Genomic DNA, 17,748 nt, shown 5'->3' with positions numbered 1-17,748 from the left:
ATATTATTAGACGTAATAAACTCTATGTGGACGGTCATGATTGTGAACAATATCCATGTGTTGTGTCAGTCGACGTAATAAAATCTGGTTCAAACCGTTTTCAGTTAGATTTGATTAAAATAAGATAGTTTGAATCGTAATCGATTCAAATTTATTTAATCGATTCGATTAATTCGATTCAATTAATCAGTTTATAATTAAAATAATTATATATATATATATAATAAATTAGTTCAATTCATTTGATCCGAACTGAAATCTTGGTTAGGTTCAATTTGAACAACCTCTACCATTTATGGCTTGCACAATATTTTTCTAATAATATATTTACAAATATGTGTACCAAATCTAAATCTATGATTATATAAGAGGACCTCGATAAAATGAATATTCTTTATGTTTTTATTTTCATCACAAGTAAATTTGATTAGGTTTTGCACTAATCTCCGATCTCCAACCGATATTTAAGAGTGGCAGAAGTCATGAGATTGTTAAGAAGAACCGTTTAATAGTCAAAATCATATATCATGGTCTACATCGACTCAAAATATTTATTGATAGGGGTAAAAAATTGATTTGACATAACACCCCGGATTTGACGTAATGTACCCCCACGTCGGACACCCTGTGCGGCACACTGCCCCAGAACGTGCATTAACAACGACACGACGCGCACCCACACTCGCCATACCCAAACAACCTCCTCGGCTGACCCCTCATGGCCGGCCGAGGCAGGGGAAGGCGCTGACTGACACCCCCCATACCCTGCGGCAGCTCGGCCTTCCACGCAACGACCACGACGACAGACGCCATCAGGGGTACGACCCTGCCCCGACAGGATGGCACATCAGGTAACATCAAACCCACTTATAAATACCCTCTGGCTCCTAGCAGGTAAGGGGGACGATCTCATCCAAAAAACTCCTCTCCACCATCACTGACTTGATCGTCGGAGGGGTCGGGCCGAACCACCAACCCGACCTGTGTGCAGGTACTCGACCGCTGCCGAACCCACTTGACGCCGTGGAACTTTCCAGTCAGATCCCCTACATCAGTCACCACAGCACCCCCGGGGAAGCCGCGTCTGATCCCAGCCATTTGGAGCCCTGAACCAGCCGCGTCGACACAGAGGTCACGGCTAAAAAAGGTTACTTACCGTAACAGATTGGCGCTAGAAGGAGGGGCCGTCCAAATGTCAGGCGATCAGCGAATCCGCCTCGGCGGATCCTCAACTACCGAGCTCCCCGCCTTGGGGGAGCATCCCCCGCATAATGAAACCCACGACGACCGCCCCGCGGCGGTATCGGAGCGCTACTGGCGACTGTTCAATGACCCAAGCTTATCACCCCCCGACGGCGCGCCTGCCGGCCCGTCGTCGGTATCACCCGAGGCTTTTCACGACCTCGCCCACCAAGTCCGAACCCTGACAAGCATGGTCCAGACCATCATCCCGATCGTCTCCCAACGGACCCCTCCGCACGCGACCCGGCCCTCGCCACAACGGGAGACCCCTATCCAGACTCACGTACCACTTCCTGAGCTCCCCATCTCACCTCAAAACCCCGCAGCTCGGCCCGGGAGCCGAGAAGCAGAAGACGCGGCAAGCCGACCCGAGCCCGAGGTTCCGACCGCCGACTCGACTAATGCCCTACGGGCTCAGCTACGCCTTGTCAGTCAAAGGCTTAACGAGGTACAACAGGAAGTCCGCAAGTCAAAGGGAGAGCTCGGGGCAGACGGACGCCAAGGATCTCCGTTCACCCCCGAGATACAAAACCAGGTGATCCCGCCGCACTTCCGCCTCCCCTCTCTGGATGCGTATGACGGCGCCACCGACCCGGCAGACCACGTGGCCGCTTTCCGCGCCCAGATGGCGCTATTCGGCACTTCCGACGCCCTGATGTGCAGGGCATTCCCAACGACTCTGCGCGGGCCGGCCCGCACGTGGTACGGCGGCCTGACGCCTGGGACCATCGCCTCCTTCGACCAGCTCGCCAAGGATTTCGAGCTTAACTTCCTGGCGTACGCCCGACCTAAACCGTCCATGGCATTACTGTTGGGAAATCATGGGGGGCGACATCATATGCGCAGCGGAAGAACAAGAAAACAAAAATCCCCGATTCCCAAAAAGATGTTCGTCATCGTGCGAAGATTGGTGCGCAAAAATCCGCAAAACACAAAACTGCGTATAGAGATTGTGTTACCTAGGGAGATCGTATATCCCTGTTTCCTTACAGATCCTTAGGAGAGGGTGAAGGAGGTCAAGCGTCCTCCTCTCTAGCGGTGATACACACAGCAAGGTTGCGACGACGCTCCTCAAAAACTCCAGGCCTGCTCTGAGGTGGAGAGGGAGAGGAGAATAGGAAGGGCAAGCAAAGACTCTAGCCTATGAGGCTGTGAATCCCTCCTATTTATAGAGATCCCGTGTCAAACCCTAATGGGTCCTTCCCTAGTGGGTATTGGATCTGCATCCAATAAGACAAGGGCTCCGTCGGATATCTCATATCCGAACCTCTACTCATCGCAATGCCTACCATATGTGTGTGACCCTCTAGGCCCAATATCGAGCTGGCCGTGAGTCATACCTGTCAGAACTCCTTCTGACTGAGTGAATTATTATCTCTATAATAATTCACTTGACTCATCGACTACGGACGTACTAGGCCACTACGCCGTAGTCCCCAGACGATACAGGGGAATCCAATCCATTAGACCTGTCTGTCCTCAGTTACCATGTACCTATAGTCCCTCATCCATCTAATATCCCAGAGACCGTATATTGAGCATGGTGCTGTCAACCCATACGGTTTTTACTCGAGTCTCGCTCTAATCGGATTCTCCCGGAGAACTCTTTCTCTCTCAACCCGAATGACCCTGGCCAGGGATTTGTCTGAGCAAGAACACATGGGATATTCCTCTCATGATGCCGAGAGTGGATGATCCTCTGTCGACACTCAATAGCCCTCGTAAGGTCGACTACCACTCCCAATGACCAGCTGTACTAGATCTGGGAACAGCCAAACCTATAAGTCTGGTATCAAAGAGTGGAGCACTCATACAGGACATCCTTGGTGTCTCAAGTCTAAGGACCAGATACACCACTAGGACTACGGAATCATTGTCTGACAATAAGGAATCATCAACCATCCAGCATTCCGTAAGCGGATCAATCAGTGAACTCATTCTCCAATGAGCACCTGTACTGTATCCCTAGTGTCCCTACACGAGCAGCTATGAGACCAGCTGCATCCATCATATGGATGGGTATACAGCACACCAGTCTATCCGGTTATCACGATGTCCCTCTCGAGTAACCTATGACCGGGATTATTTAGGATATGTGTTTAAAGGTGAATCGATCTCATTATCGTGATCTCATCACGATCCGATTCCCATTGCACAAATCCAAGGACATCACAATATATATGCATTTATGCAATAGTTATAAAGTGATATACGCCAAAATATAATAAGCAAAAAGATTATGTATCAAGTCACACGTGCCATCACTCACGTGATTGGCTTGCTGGGCACCTATGACTAGCAATCTCCCACTTGACCTAAAGCCAATCACCTATGTGTCTGATCCCCATCAGACCCCTGTGACGCTCAAAGACAATCTGAGACAACGGCTTTGTCAGTGGATCTGCAATGTTATCTTCGGATGGAACTTTTTCCACTGCTACATCTCCTCGGGTTACGATCTCTCTTATAAGCTGGAACCTCCTCAGAACACTTCTGATGAGACCCGGGTTCCCTTATTTGAGTAATCACCCCATAGTTGTCGCAATATAAGGAGATCGGCTCCTCGCTACCCGGCACGACTCCCAAATCTGTGATGAACTTATTCAACCAGACTCCCTCCTTTGCTGCATCTGATGCAGCAATGTACTCCGCCTTTGTGGTCGAGTCAGCAGTGGTATCTTGTTTGGAACTCTTCCAGCACACTGCTCCTCCATTCAAGGTGTACACATACCCTGAATTCGACTTGCTATCATCGACATCAGACTGAAAACTTGAGTCAGTGTAGCCTTCAACCTTAAGGCTATTACCTCCATATACTAGTAAAAGATCCTTAGTCCTTCTCAAGTACTTAAGGATACACTTTACTGCTTTCCAGTGCTCCAAGCCTGGATCCGCCTGATACCTGCTCGTGACACTCAGAGCATGCGCTATATCAGGCCTAGTACATAGCATGGCATACATGATAGACCCTATTGCTGAGGCATAAGGTATCATATCCATGTTCGCCCTTTCTTCTGGAGTCTTTGGGGACATACTCGTAGAAAGCGATATCCCATGTCTCATCGGTATGAGACCTCTCTTGGAATTTTCCATGCCAAACCTTTTGACAATAGTTTCTATGTACCTGGACTGGGACAAGCCAAGCATCCTCTTGGATCTATCTCTATAGATTCTAATCCCCAAGATATAAGATGCTTCTCCTAAGTCCTTCATGGAGAAGTGTCTAGATAACCAAGCCTTTACTGAGGATAGCATTCCTATGTCATTCCCAATGATGAGGATGTCATCCACATATAACACCAAAAAGGTAATAGCGCTCCCACTTACCTTTCTGTATACACAAGGCTCATCTTCGTTCTTAACGAAGTCATAAGATCTGATTGCCTCATCAAATCTTATGTTCCAACTTCGGGAAGCTTGCTTTAGTCCATAAATGGATCTAAGCAACCTACACACCTTATCTGGGCAGTTCTTGGACACGAATCCCTCAGGTTGCATCATATATACCTCCTCCTCAAGGTTCCTGTTATGGTGAGTAACTTTTTTAGCCGTGGCCTCGGGGCCGACACGGCTTGGTCCAAATCAGGCTGTCGGGGGATCTCTCGATGATGTGGCCTGCGGGGATCGGGAACCCTCGGGGGAGACGCCGTTGGGTTGCTCCGGAGCTCGGTGGGGCCGTCGTCTTGGTACCTGCACGAAGGTCGGGTCGGAGACTCGACCCGACCTCTCCGACGATCGAGTTAGCAACGATGTGGAGAGGATTTTGGAGGAAGAGAAGGTAGGAGTGTTATCTGGTGTGTTGGGTTTGTTTTCCCTCCCCCTTCCTTGTTTGGAACTGGGGGGTATTTATAGGTGGGCCTGGGTGTTACCTGACCTGCCCGTTTGTAGTGGTAGGTGAATACCTCACGTTGCGTCTGACACGCCCATTGGGGCTGCGTGGGAGGCCGAGCTGCTGCAGGGTATGGCGCATCTCGGTTGGCGTGCTTCTTACCCTTGGCCGAGCCCAGAAGGCGCAGAGCCGGGCTCGCTGGGCGAGGGTAGGTGGCGTTATTGTGACGGACGGGGTCCAGTCCATGCGTAAATGCGCCTGGGTCGGCGTTCCGGGGTTTCGTTGACCGGGGCGTGAAGCGTTGATTCAGGGGGGCTGGCGTCATTCACATCCTGTCGCCATTATTGCCCTCATCATATTCCCCCCCGGAAAGAAGCTATGCGTCGGTAGTCGTAGCGAGAGTCCGAGGCATGGCTTTTGTTTTAGAGTTGGTCGGCTGCGGAGTCACAGACCCTGAGGGTGCGGAAGGGGGCTGGCCTCCCGAGCGGTGGAAGGCCGAGGAACCGGGAAGGGGCCGAGTGTGTCTCGGGAGGTGGAAAGCCAAAGGGCCGAGGAGCGGCCGAGCGGGTAGTGGGTGGCGTAAAGCGGTAGGGCCGAGGAGCGGCCGAGTGGGTCGTGGGTGGCGTAAAGCGGTAGGGCCGAGGAGCGGCCGAGCGGGTCGTGGGTGGCGTAAAGCGGTAGGGCCGAGGAGCGCTTCGGCCGAGGAGCGACCGAGGGGCGCATCGGCCGAGGAGCGGCCGAGCATGTCTTGGGTGGCGTAAAGCCGAAAGGCCGAGGAGCGGCCGAAGCATGTCTTGGGTGGCGTAAAGCCGAAAGGCCGAGGGGCGGCCGAGCATGTCTTGGGTGGCGTAAAGCCGAAAGGCCGAGGGGCGGCCGTGCATGTCTTGGGTGGCGTAAAGCCGAAAGGCCGAGGGGCGGCCGAGCATGTCTTGGGTGGCGTAAAGCCGAAAGGCCGAGGGGCGGCCGAGCATTTCTTGGGTGGCGTAAAGCCGAAAGGCCGAGGGGCGACCGTGCATGTCTTGGGTGGCGTAAAGCCGAAAGGCCGAGGGGCGGCCGAGCATGTCTTGGGTGGCGTAAAGCCGAAAGGCCGAGGGGCGGCCGAGCATGTCTTGGGTGGCGTAAAGCCGAAAGGCCGAGGGGCGGCCGTGCATGTCTTGGGTGGCGTAAAGCCGAAAGGCCGAGGGGCGGCCGAGCATGTCTTGGGTGGCGTAAAGCCGAAAGGCCGAGGGGCGGCCGAGCATGTCTTGGGTGGCGTAAAGCCGAAGGGCCGAGGAGCGGCCGTGGGGGCTCTTAAAAGCTGCCGTGTTTAATTGTTGCCTCGTGGACGGGGGTTACTTTCACTGCACGTTTCCGGGCGTTGAGGTCGAGGCGGTCCCTGGGCGGCACCTCGTCCTCCGGGTTCACCACGTCAGGCCGTTCATTTAATTCGGGGGCGCCTTTGGGCGCTCTTCGATGTGACGTAACGGCCGCGCCCTTGCGCGAGTGCGCTGCCGCCCATTCTCGGGAAGCGATGAGGCATTGACTCTGGCGGGGTGTCTTTTTAATTGTTTGGGCGCCTGTCCCTTCCTCCAACCCCTTGCTGCTGCGCTTCCTCCTTCGAGCCCCGCCATTGTGTCCCCAAGCTTCTTCCCGGCTCTTCGCGCGGTTTCTATCTTCTTCTCGAGGTCAGTCGAGATGTCATCCTTTCCTTCTTCACTTTCCTCCCCGTCTTCCTCTCCCACTTCTTCTCCCGTGCTTGGGGCTGGAGGGGGCGGTCGTCCTTCGACCCTCGACGAGTCCCCCGACGAGGAGGCGGCGCGGCCGCTCGAGGCTTTGATGTGGCCGCACGATATTGACTCAATTGTGAGTGAACCTTCGCTGGAAGGACTCCGCGAACGTTATTGCATCCCGGGAGATCATGTCCTCGGTGTGCCTGAGCCAGGGCAGCGGGCGTATGACCCGATCCCAAAGGGATTCGCTTTGTCCCTTGATGCTTTGGAGGCGGGCTTGCGTTTCCCCCTTCATCCCTTCATTGTATCTTGTTTGTCCTTCTGGCGGGTTTCTCCATCTCAGGTAACGCCGAACTCCTGGCGTTACCTAGTGGTATTCCTGGGGGAGTGCCATTATGCCCATATCACCCCCACCCTCAGCCTCTTTCTTTCCTGTTACCGCTTTTGCAAAGGCTCGGGGGGTTACTTCTTAACGGCTCGGACTGGGTTTCGCGTTGGGGGTGCCCCTTCCAATAACAAGGGATGGAAGGGGAGGTTCTTTTACGTCAGCCGTACACAGGACTGGGGCTTCGGGGTTCGGTGGTCTGCGAGGGTGATTAGCAACCCCCCTCCTTGTTTGGGCGAAGTGGATCGCCAAGCTCGGGAGAGGCTCAGAGGGATTCTCCCTAAGTCGCAGGCCATCCGGACCATGACCGAGCAGTGGTTGGTCGCGGCGGGCCTTAGCCCGGTGCCTCAGGGTATGTGAGTGACAGTTGTGTCGGGTCTTTGTGTGGCTGGTTTCGGACACTAATGCTTTCCATTTCCTGTAGAGATGGTGAACCTTTGGTCGCTCCTGGAGAATCCGGCGTCGCAGCCTCCTTCCCCGACTCCAGAGACCGCCTTGCGGCCTCCTCCCCCCGCTTCGGCAACCGAATCACAACCTCCACAACCGGCTTTGGCAGCCGAGTCGTCGCCCCCTCCCACGGCGCTGGTGACCGAACCTCAACCTGGTACGGAGGGTGCCCCCTTGGAGGTTGGGGACGGGCGGCCTTCAAAGAAGGCGAAGGTATGCACGTCTAAGGGGCCGGGAGCGAGCTCTCGTCCGGGTGGGGTCGGGCCTGATCGGCGTGTGGCGGGGAAGGGGCCCCACCCCGTCTCCGTGCATGGCTTGTGCCGGCTCCCGGCTGGGGATGGGGAGCCGTTCCAGGCGCGGCTGGTCGGCGAGATCCCGCGTGGCGAGCCCCGCGAGCCCCTGGTTGCCCGCTGGGAGGGTCTTTTCCGGGGGGATAGGGTGTGGGCCGGAGGGGATCCCTCTGCGGCCTTCCTCCAAGGGGCGCTCCATCCTGACCTGGCTCGGGATTTGTACACCCTGCCCTCGAAAACGCTTCTCAGCAAGTCTGCTCAGTCACTGGTCTGGGTAAGTATATCTTTCTCTTGGGGTTTGGCTGCTTGGTACCGACTTCCTTGACACTTCTCTTTCTGCAGGGTCTTCATTATGCGACGGCCCTGATGGACAGGGTGCGGGATGCCGGCCGAACCGTCGGGGGCCTCGTTAGTCGTAACGCTGAGCTCAGCCAGCAGATGGCGGAGATTCAGGCCAAAAACGGGCCGGAGGTCGTGGCGGCTGCCGAGGAGCGTGCCTCGGGCTTTGAGGCGGAAGTGGTCCGTCTTCAGTCGGAGCTGGAGGCCTCCAAAGAGGCCAACGACGCCATGAAGGTGGCCAACGGGGAGCTCCAAAAACTGATGCGGATAGAACGGACCGAGCTCCGTCTGGTGAAGGCCGAGGCGAGTGCCCTTAGCAAGAAGCTGGAGAGCACAAATGCCGAGGTGAAAAAGGCATCGGAGGCGTTGGCGGAGGAGACCCTGCTTCGACCCCTGAAGGACACGATGCTCATCAAGGCGTACAAGAAGTCGGAAGGGTTTGAACTCGGGCTGACGCGGACGGGGCGGGTATCTTTCGAGTATGGGTATCGGATTGCTACGTCGCGCTTCCGTGCTCGCCATCCTGGTCTTGACGTGGACGAGGACCCTTTTAACTCCCACCCCGAAGACCGAGTTGTGGACATGCCCGAGGAGGTTCCCTTCGACGACCGCTTGGAGGTCCCCCGGCAGTGAGGACGGGTTTCAGCCCTGCGGATTTATGTGCACCGAGCTTTTGTGTCTCCTCTGGGTGCCGAGTCTTGTATCTCTCCATTTATGAAATAAAGGACGCTTTCTACCATTCGTGTGTTGTTCGGCCAAAGAGGCCTTTTGTTTGGTGGCGTGATCTTCCCTTGCTCTAAACAAAAAATTTCTTAAGGTTCCGGACGTTCCATGTTCTTGGCAAGCGGGACCCGTCCATTGTCGCGAGCCTGTATGTGCCTGGTCGGACTACCTCGATGACCCGATAGGGTCCTTCCCAGTTGGGGGCCAGCTTCCCCCCGGCCCTGGTCGGGTTGCTGACTTCGGCCCTTCGTAGAACTAAGTCGTTCATTTTAATAGGCCGAGGTCGCACCCTGCGGTTGTACACCCGGGCAACGGCTCTCTTGTAAGAAAGATCCCTCAGGTGTGCGCCGGCGCGCCGCTCTTCGATCAGGTCCAAGCCGGCACGCAGCCCCTGGTCCGATGTGGTCTCGTGGTACTCTTCTACTCGAGGGGTAGGAAATACGACCTCTGGGGGTAGTACGGCCTCGGTTCCATACGAGAGGCTGTAGGGTGATTCCCCGGTGGCTATTTTGGGGGTAGTCCGTAAGGACCACAAGATGCTGGGTAACTCCTCGACCCAGGCCGTTCGGGAAGCCGATACCCTTCTTTTGAGCCCGTCCAGGATAGATCGGTTTGTTACCTCGGCTAGTCCATTCGTCTGGGGGTAGGCAACCGAGCTGTGTTTTAACCGGATTCCATAGTTAGCGCAGAATTCTTGAATCCTTTTGCCGGCGAATTGGGTCCCGTTGTCCGTGACGATGGTTCTGGGGAGGCCGAACCGGGTCACGATGTTTTTCCATATGAACTTCTTGATCTGCTGCTCGGTGATCGCCGCCAGCGGTTCAGCTTCCGGCCATCAGGTGAAGTAGTCTATTGCGACCACAATGTATCTTCTCTGCCCTGAGGCTGGGGGGAAGGGGCCGAGGAGATCCAGCCCCCATTGCGCGAACGGCCACGCGCAAGTGATGGGGGAGAGCGGCACCGCCGGCAGTTGGGGGGTCCGGGCGTGCCTTTGGCACGGGCCGCACTTCCGTACGTAGGCCTTCGCGTCCTGAACCATGGTGGGCCAGTAATAGCCTTGGCGGAGAATTTTGCAGGCCAGGGTTCGGCCGGCGATGTGCTCTCCGCAAATCCCCTCGTGGACCTCGGCCAAGACTATCGCCGCCTCCTCTGGCTCGAGGCACCGCAGCAGAGGATGGGAGAAAGACCGTTTGTACAGCCGCCCGTTCGCTTCGGTGTACCATGCCTGTTTTCGGCGAATACGCCGAGCTGCGGCTTCGTCGGTGGGGAGGGTCCCGTCGCGTTTGTAGCGCAGCATATCCCCTACCCAGGTGGCTCGGGTGTCGGCCGCCGACACATACGCGACCGGGATAGAGGGGGAGGAGAGCTCCTCGATCCCGTGGGTGGTGCCCGGGGGTCGCTTCGAGGCTAGCTTGGCCAGCTCATCGGCTCGGTCGTTCTGATGTCTTGGCACCCTGGATATCGTGAAGTGTGCGAAACAGGAGGCTAAGTTTTTTACCTCCGTTACGTATTTTGCCATAGTGGGTTCTCTGGCCACGTATCCGCCGTTAAGTTGCTCGGTCACCAACTGCGAATCGGTGAGGACTTTGATGGCGTCGACCTGCATCTCGCGGGATAGTCTGAGCCCCGCTAGGAGCGCCTCGTACTCAGCTTCATTGTTCGTGGCATGGAACCCGAAGCGGAGGGAACGTTCGAACGTCTGCCCATCGGGGGCCGACAGCACCAGTCCTGCGCCGGCCCCCGTTGAAGCGGACGAGCCGTCCACCTGTAGGACCCACGTTCCGCCTAGTTCACTGGGGGGCCGCCCTTCGGCATGGGCGAGCTCAGAGATGAAGTCGGCCAGGGCTTGTGCTTTGATGGCGGTCCTGGGTGTGTAGCGGATGTCGAACTCTCCGAGCTCGATCGACCTCTTGAGGAGTCGACCTGCGACATCGAGTTTTGATAGTACTTGACTAAGAGGTTGGTCGGTGATTACCTTGATCGGATGAGCTTGAAAGTAGGGGCGTAACTTTCGGGCTGCCAGCATGAGCGCGAGGGCGAGCTTCTCTATTGGGGGATATCGCTCCTCGGGCCCGCTCAGGACATGACTGGTGTAGTATATGGGGAGCTGTTCGCCGGCTTCCTTGATGAGGACCGAGCTGACTGCGTGCTGTGAGGCAGCCAGGTAAACGCCGAGCTCCTCTCCAGCAGTGACTGAAGCGAGGCGGGGAAGGTTGGCCAAATGTTGCTGGACCTGTCGGAAAGCTTCCTCACACTGGGGCGTCCATTGGAAATTCTTCGGGTCTCTTATTGCACGGAAGAAGGCGAGGCAGCGATCGCCCGACCGGGGCAGGAATCGGGATAGGGCGGCCAGACGTCCATTCAGTCGCTGTAGGTCTTTGACCGTCCGAGGGGCCTGCATGTCGAGGATCGCCCGGACCTTTTCCGGGTTGACGTCGATCCCTCTTTCATGTATGATGAATCCGAGGAACTTTCCTGAACTGACGCCGAAGGCGCACTTTGCGGGGTTGAGCCGAAGGCCGCAGTTTCGGAGTGTGGCGAATGTTTCTGATAGGTCCGTCAGGTGATCTCCCGATACCCGGCTTTTTACGATCATGTCGTCCACATAGACCTCTAGGTTTCGCCCTATCTGTTGGGCGAATATCTTGTTGATGGTCCTCTGATAGGTTGCGCCAGCGTTCTTCAGCCCGAACGGCATTACTTTGTAATAGTATGCCCCAAGGCTGGTGATGAAGGCTGTGTGTCTCTGATCTTCAGGTGCCATTCGGATCTGATTATATCCGGAGAAGGCGTCCATGAATGAGAGTCGGGCGTGCCCTGCGGTTGCATCCACGAGCTAATCAATCCTTGGAAGGGGGTAGCAGTCTTTGGGGCACGCCCGATTAAGACTGGTGTAGTCAACACACATTCGCCAGCTCCCATTATGCTTTTTTACCAGAACTACATTGGACAGCCACTGTGGGTACTTGACCTCTTCTATAAAGCCGGCTGCTAAGAGCCGTTCTATCTCTTCGCGGACAGCTTCCTGCCTGTCCGGGGCCTGGGGTCGCGGCTTTTGTTTTACCGGCCGGGCATCAGGCGATATGTTGAGGTGATGTTGGGTTGCCTTCGGGTCCACGCCTGCTGCGTCGGATGGCGACCAAGCGAAGACGTCAGCGTTCTCTTGCAAGAGGCCGACAAGTTTTTCCCGCTCGTCCGGGGGTAGGTCAGACCCGACTTTAATGGTTCGGTCCGGGCGTCCCTTTTTCAGCGACACGTCGTAGGTTGGGGCCGACGGCTCGGGATGTGGATTTGGCCGTTTCATTTCTCTGGGGTCGTCCGGGAGTGCTTCGATTTTCGCCCTCTTGTGTAGGGAGACCGCCGTCAGGTAACATCGCCTGGATTCCCGAGGGCTTCCCCAAACCTCCCCAGTTCCCGCGTGAGTCGGGAATTTTACTGTCTGATGGTAAGTGGAAACCAGGGCCCTGCTTTTGTTGAGGGAGGGTCGGCCTAGGATGGCATTGTACGCCGTAGGCAGATCTACTATCAGAAAAGTCGACATCACTGTTTTAGTCTTGGGCGGTGTCCCCAACGTCAGAGGTAGTGTGACAGATCCCAATGGCGAAACCGAGTTGCCAGTGAACCCGGTGAGGTCGGAGCGGACAGGTTTCAAGGCTTGCTTCGTAAGCCCCATCTTCTGGAAGGCATCGTGGAATAGTATATCTGCGGAGCTTCCTGTGTCAATCATAATCCTTCTTACCTGGGCATTGGCGATTCTGGCAGTTATTACCAGCGCGTCATCGTGCTCCAGTCGTTCGGCGTCTTCGGGGGGAAATGCGACCAGCGGGTCAGGGGTTCCATGGGGGCCTTCGTCTCTGGCCGAGCGGGCGTAGGCCTTCCTTCCAGACATGCTATCCCCCCCGGATGCTGGGCCGCCAGTGATGACGCTGTTTAGACGCTCGGACGGGCCGTCCGGGCAAGGCGGGGCGAGGTTGCCTGTCTGAACGTGCGGGTCGAGGCGTCCCTCCCGGCGGAGTTCGTAGATTTGGCGCGAGAGCTCGCGGCATTCCTCAGTGTCATGTCCATTTTTGCGGTGAAAGCGACAGTATTTGGACCGGTCGGCCAGCTCTCGCGGGTTGTTCATCGGGTAAGGTGTTTTGAGCAGTCCCCTTTCCCTGATCTGGAGAAAGATTTCTGTCCGGGATGCACCCGTTGGGAGCGGGAGGGGTCTTAGCAGGGGAGGATCGGGTTGGTGGAGCTTCCGTCTGGGAGGGAGCTGTCCCTGAGCCGGTTCTGGTCTTTCCCTCTTGTGTTCCTGCCGTTTCCCCCCCGTCCAGGCTTCGACTTCCACGAACTGGTTCGCGCGCTGGAGCATTTCGGGGACCGAAGTAGGAGGTCGCTCCACGAGAGACCAGAAGAGTCGGGAGGGACGCAGGCCTGTCACGAATGCCTGCATTGACAGTGAAGGGTGAGTGTCCAGGAGTTCCCGGATCCTTGTAGCAAAGCGATTTACGTAAAGGGAGAGGGGCTCATCCTCCTTCTGGCTAAGCCCGAGGAGGAACGCCATGGAAGGCTTCGGGCGTGCGCAAGCTATGAAGTGGAGCTCGAAGTCCTTGGCAAGCTGGTCGAATGAGGCGATCGTCGTAGTCTTCAAGCCTCCATACCACGCGAGGGCCGGCCCTCTCAATGTGGTGGGGAATGCCCTGCTCATCAAGGCATCTGAGGTCCCGTACAACGACATCTGCGCGCGGAAGGCCGCCGTATGGTCGGCCGGGTCGGCAGAGCCGTCATAAGTGTCCAGGGGGGGGAGTCGGAAGCCTGGGGGAATGGCGTGTTCCAATATCCAGGGGGGGGAGGCGGAAGGCCCTCGAAATGCAGGTGGCCGTGATACGCGTCCTCATCGACTCACAACTTGTGGCCGAGCAGCTCAATGGCGGATACAAAGCTCGGGACGCGACCATGGCGAAATACCTGGCACGGGTAAGGGACCTGACCCCCAAAGTTTCGCTACTTTACCTTATCCAATGTTCCGAGGAAGAAAAACGAACGAGCCGACGTCCTAGCTAAGCTGGCGTCAAAACCGACCTCCAAGGCACGGCCAGAGGTTGAGGAGCTCCCTGCTCGCGCCATTGAAGTGGCGACTACGGCCTCAGGCAATGCCCCGATCACGTAGGTGCAGGAGCTACTACGCTTCAAGCGGGACGGAACCCTTCCCCTCGACGAAGCCGCGGCTCGGCGCCTGCGTCGCACACACGTATGGTACACCGAGGAGAGCGGCCGACTTTACAAACGGTCCTTCACCTATCCCCTCCTGCGATGCTTGGAGCCTGACGAAGCCCAGGCGGTCCTAGCCGAAACCCACGAAGGGGTTTGCGGCGAGCACATCGGCGGGCGAACCTTGGCGCACAAAATACTTCGCCAAGGCTACTACTAGCCGACCATGTGCCGGGACGCGAAAGCTTACGTACAGCGGTGCAGCTCGTGCCAACAGCACGCCCGCACTCCCCGACAACTCGCGGTCCCGCTCAGCCCCATCGACTGCGCATGGCCATTTGTGCAGTGGGGTTTGGACCTCCTCGGACCTTTCCCACCGGCTTTTGGACAGCGGAAGTACATAATTATAGGAGTGGACTACTTCACAAAGTGGGTCGAGGCCGAGCCGCTGGCGACGATCACGGAACATCAAATGGAGAAGTTCGTGTGGAAGAACCTGGTAACTCGGTTCGGGTTGCCCAAGGCCATTATCACGGACAACGGACCTCAGTTCGCCGGCAGAAGGTTCCAGGAATTCTGCGCCAATCATGGCATTCAACTGAGGTTCAGCTCCGTGGCTCACCCCCAGACGAATGGGCTGGCAGAGGTAACCAACCGATCCATCTTGGACGGACTCAAAAGAAGAGTGTCCGCAGCCCGGTCGGCCTGGATAGACGAGCTCCCCAGCGTACTATGGTCACTGCGCACCACTCCTAAGGCCGCGACCGGAGAATCCCCGTACAGTTTGACGTTCGGGACCGAAGCCGTCGTGCCACCCGAGATGGCTGTCGCCACCCTTCGGACAAAGAGATATGACGAGGAAGTCTCGAACGAAGGACTTCGTGCCAGCCTCGATGTGCTCGAGGAGCGACGCGCTGATGCGCACCTGAAAGCCCTCTCTTACCAGAGAGCCGTTGCGAGGGTCTACAATAAAAAGGTACGACCCCGACCGATCAAGTTAGGCGATCTAGTCCTACGAAGGGTCGAGGTTAGCGACCCGACCCGAGCAAGGGGAAAGCTGGCCCCCAAGTGGGAGGGACCTTATCGGGTCATCAAGGTAGTCCGACCGGGTGCTTACCACCTCACGTCGATGGACGGTTCTCCTTTGCCGAGAACCTGGAACGTCGGAAACCTTAAGAAGTTTTTCGTCTGAAACGAAGAAACCTTTTCCGTTTAAAGAAGAAGAACTCTCTCCCGAAGGAAGAAGCTTTTGCCTAGGAAAAGAAGAAGGGAACAATAAAGCGGATGGAGAAAAGTCTTTCCTTTTATTGAAGACAGCAAACCAAAATACAGGACCCGACTTACAAAACCCGACCAACAAAAACAAATTCAAAAACCCTTTATTTTTGGGGGACCTCTAGGCGATCGTCGAAGGGGACTTCCTCGGGCATATCCACCCCCGGGTCCTCGGGGTGAGGGGTAAAAGGGTCCTCCTCCACCTCGAGACCCGGGTGACGAGCACAGAAACGGGACGTAGCGATACGGTATCCATATTCAAAGGATACCCGCCCCGTCCGCGTCAGCCCGAGCTCGAACCCCTCCAACCTCTTGTAGGCCTCGAGGAGCTCCTTGTCCCTCGCGGGTCGGAGACGGGCCTCCTCCGCCAGCGCCTCCGAGGCCGTCTTCGCCTCAACCTTTGCTTCCTCCAGCTTTTTGCTGAGGGCGCTCGCCTCCGTCTTCACCAGGCGGAGCTCAGTCCGCTCCACCCTTATTGTCTTCTGGAGTCCCTCATTCGCCTTCTTAGAGGCCTCGAGCCCCGACCGGAGGCACGCTGCCTCCGCCTCCAGGTCCAACGCACGCTGCTCGGCAGCCGCCACGGCCTCCGGACCAGCTCCGGCTCGAACCTCTTCAACCTAGCAGGACGAGTTCAGCGTTGCGGCTGGCCAGGCCCCCGATGACCCGGCCGGCGTCGCGCACCCTGTCCATCAGGGCCACCGCGTAGTGGAGACCCTGCATAGAAGGAAACAGGTCAAGGAGGCCGGCATCAGACAAATGAACCGGCAAAGCAGGAGCACGCTTACCCAGGTCAGTGACTGGGCCGACTTGTTGAGCAACGCCTCCGAGGGCAGGACATACAAGTCCCGAGCCATATCGGGATGGAGCGCGCCTCGGAGGAACGTCGCGGAGAGATCCCCTCCGGCCCACACCTTAGACCCCCGGGACAAACCCTCCCAGCGGGGAACCAGAGGGTCGCTGAGCTCACCGGGTAGGATCTCGCTCGCTAGCCGCGTCAGGTACGGCTCCCCGTCTCTGGCAGGAAGCCGGCAGAGGTCGCACACGGAGACAGGGCGAAGACCCTTCCCGGCCGTCCGACGACTGGGGACTGCCCCTCCACGATGAGAGCTCGCCTCGGGCCCCTTCGACGGGGTTGTCTTCGCCTTCTTCGAAGGGCGCCCAGCCTCGACCTCCAGCGGGGCACCCACCGAGCCGGGTAGCGGGTCGGTCAACGGAGCGGGAGTAGGAGGTTGCGGATCGGTTGGCGAAGCTGGAAGGGGGGGCTCCAAACCCTGACCCCCCAGGAGCGAGCGCAGGTTCACCATATCTACGAAAAACAAAAGAAGTTAGTACCCGGAGCCAACCACGCAAAACGCCCGGACAAAACGTAACCAAACATACCCATAGGCGTCGGGCTGAGGCCCGCCTCGACCAGCCATTGCTCGGTCATGGTACGGATGGCCTGCGACCTAGGGAGAATCTCCTTGAGCCTCACCAGAGCTTGGCGCTCTGCCTCGCCCAAACATGGGGTGGTGTTATCGATCGCCCTCGCGGACCACCGAACCCCGAAACCCCAGTCCTGCGCACGGCTGACATAAAAAAACCTCCCATTCCATCCCTTGTTACTGGAAGGGGCACCACCGACTCGAAAACCCGTCCGGGCTGACAAAAAATAGCCCCACGAACCCCTGCAGAGGCGGTAGCAGGAAAGAAAGAGGTTAAGAGTGGGGGTGATGTTGGCATAATGGCATTCCCCCAGGAATACCACCAGGTAACACCAAGAGTTTGGCGCCACCTGAGATGGCGAAATCCGCCAGAGAGACAGGCAGGATGCTATGAGGGGGTGAAGAGGAAAACGCAAGCCCGCCTCCAGGGCGTCGAGGGTCAAGGCGAAGCCCTTCTGGACTGGGTCATACGCCCGTTGGCCCAGTTCGGGAGCACTGAGGATATGGTCCTCCGAGATGCTATAGCGTGCCCGGAGTTCCTCCAGCAAGGCCCCGCTCATGGAGTGTGACTAAATGCAGTGTGAGCTGCAATCCATATCAATCAAATTAATACCAATACAAATCAATATCAATATATCAATATGTAGTAATATAAAAGTATGAAGTAGTACCAATATCAATATATAGTAATAATTAATACTAATAATTATCGATAATATAATTATAAATGATTATATTAACTAATACTTAATTGATACTTAGATATTTTACATATGAATATTAATACTTATATTAATATTAACTATTAAACTAATTATTAATGTTAACTAATACTTATTTTATTACTTATATTTATTTACTTATATTTATTATATTATTATTATATTATTAT

General features: G+C 56.2%; 2 protein-coding genes across 2 annotated transcripts; both read right to left on the bottom strand.

Annotated features, from left to right (window-relative positions):
* Positions 1-9,799: 9,799 nt before the first annotated feature.
* LOC135666228 (uncharacterized) lies at positions 9,800-11,761 on the bottom strand. Its single transcript, XM_065177796.1, has one exon. It carries the CDS (start codon positions 11,759-11,761, stop codon positions 9,800-9,802), a length of 1,962 nt encoding a protein of 653 aa, XP_065033868.1.
* Positions 11,762-11,800: 39 nt separating this feature from the next.
* On the bottom strand, positions 11,801-13,684 carry LOC135666227 (uncharacterized). The gene has a single exon (XM_065177795.1). It carries the CDS (start codon positions 13,682-13,684, stop codon positions 11,801-11,803), a length of 1,884 nt encoding a protein of 627 aa, XP_065033867.1.
* Between the last annotated feature and the right edge of the window lie 4,064 nt (positions 13,685-17,748).

This window comes from Musa acuminata, unplaced genomic scaffold, assembly GCF_036884655.1.
Source record: "Musa acuminata AAA Group cultivar baxijiao unplaced genomic scaffold, Cavendish_Baxijiao_AAA HiC_scaffold_1077, whole genome shotgun sequence".
In the NCBI taxonomy this organism is placed as follows: domain Eukaryota; kingdom Viridiplantae; phylum Streptophyta; class Magnoliopsida; order Zingiberales; family Musaceae; genus Musa; species Musa acuminata.
This window is presented reverse-complemented; position numbering and strand designations above follow the sequence as displayed.

Excerpts from the sequence above, each read along its gene's own strand:
- LOC135666228 (XM_065177796.1), bottom strand. The coding sequence starts at position 11,761 with ATGGACGCCTTCTCCGGATATAATCAGATCCGAATGGCACCTGAAGAT.
- LOC135666227 (XM_065177795.1), bottom strand. The coding sequence starts at position 13,684 with ATGTCGTTGTACGGGACCTCAGATGCCTTGATGAGCAGGGCATTCCCC.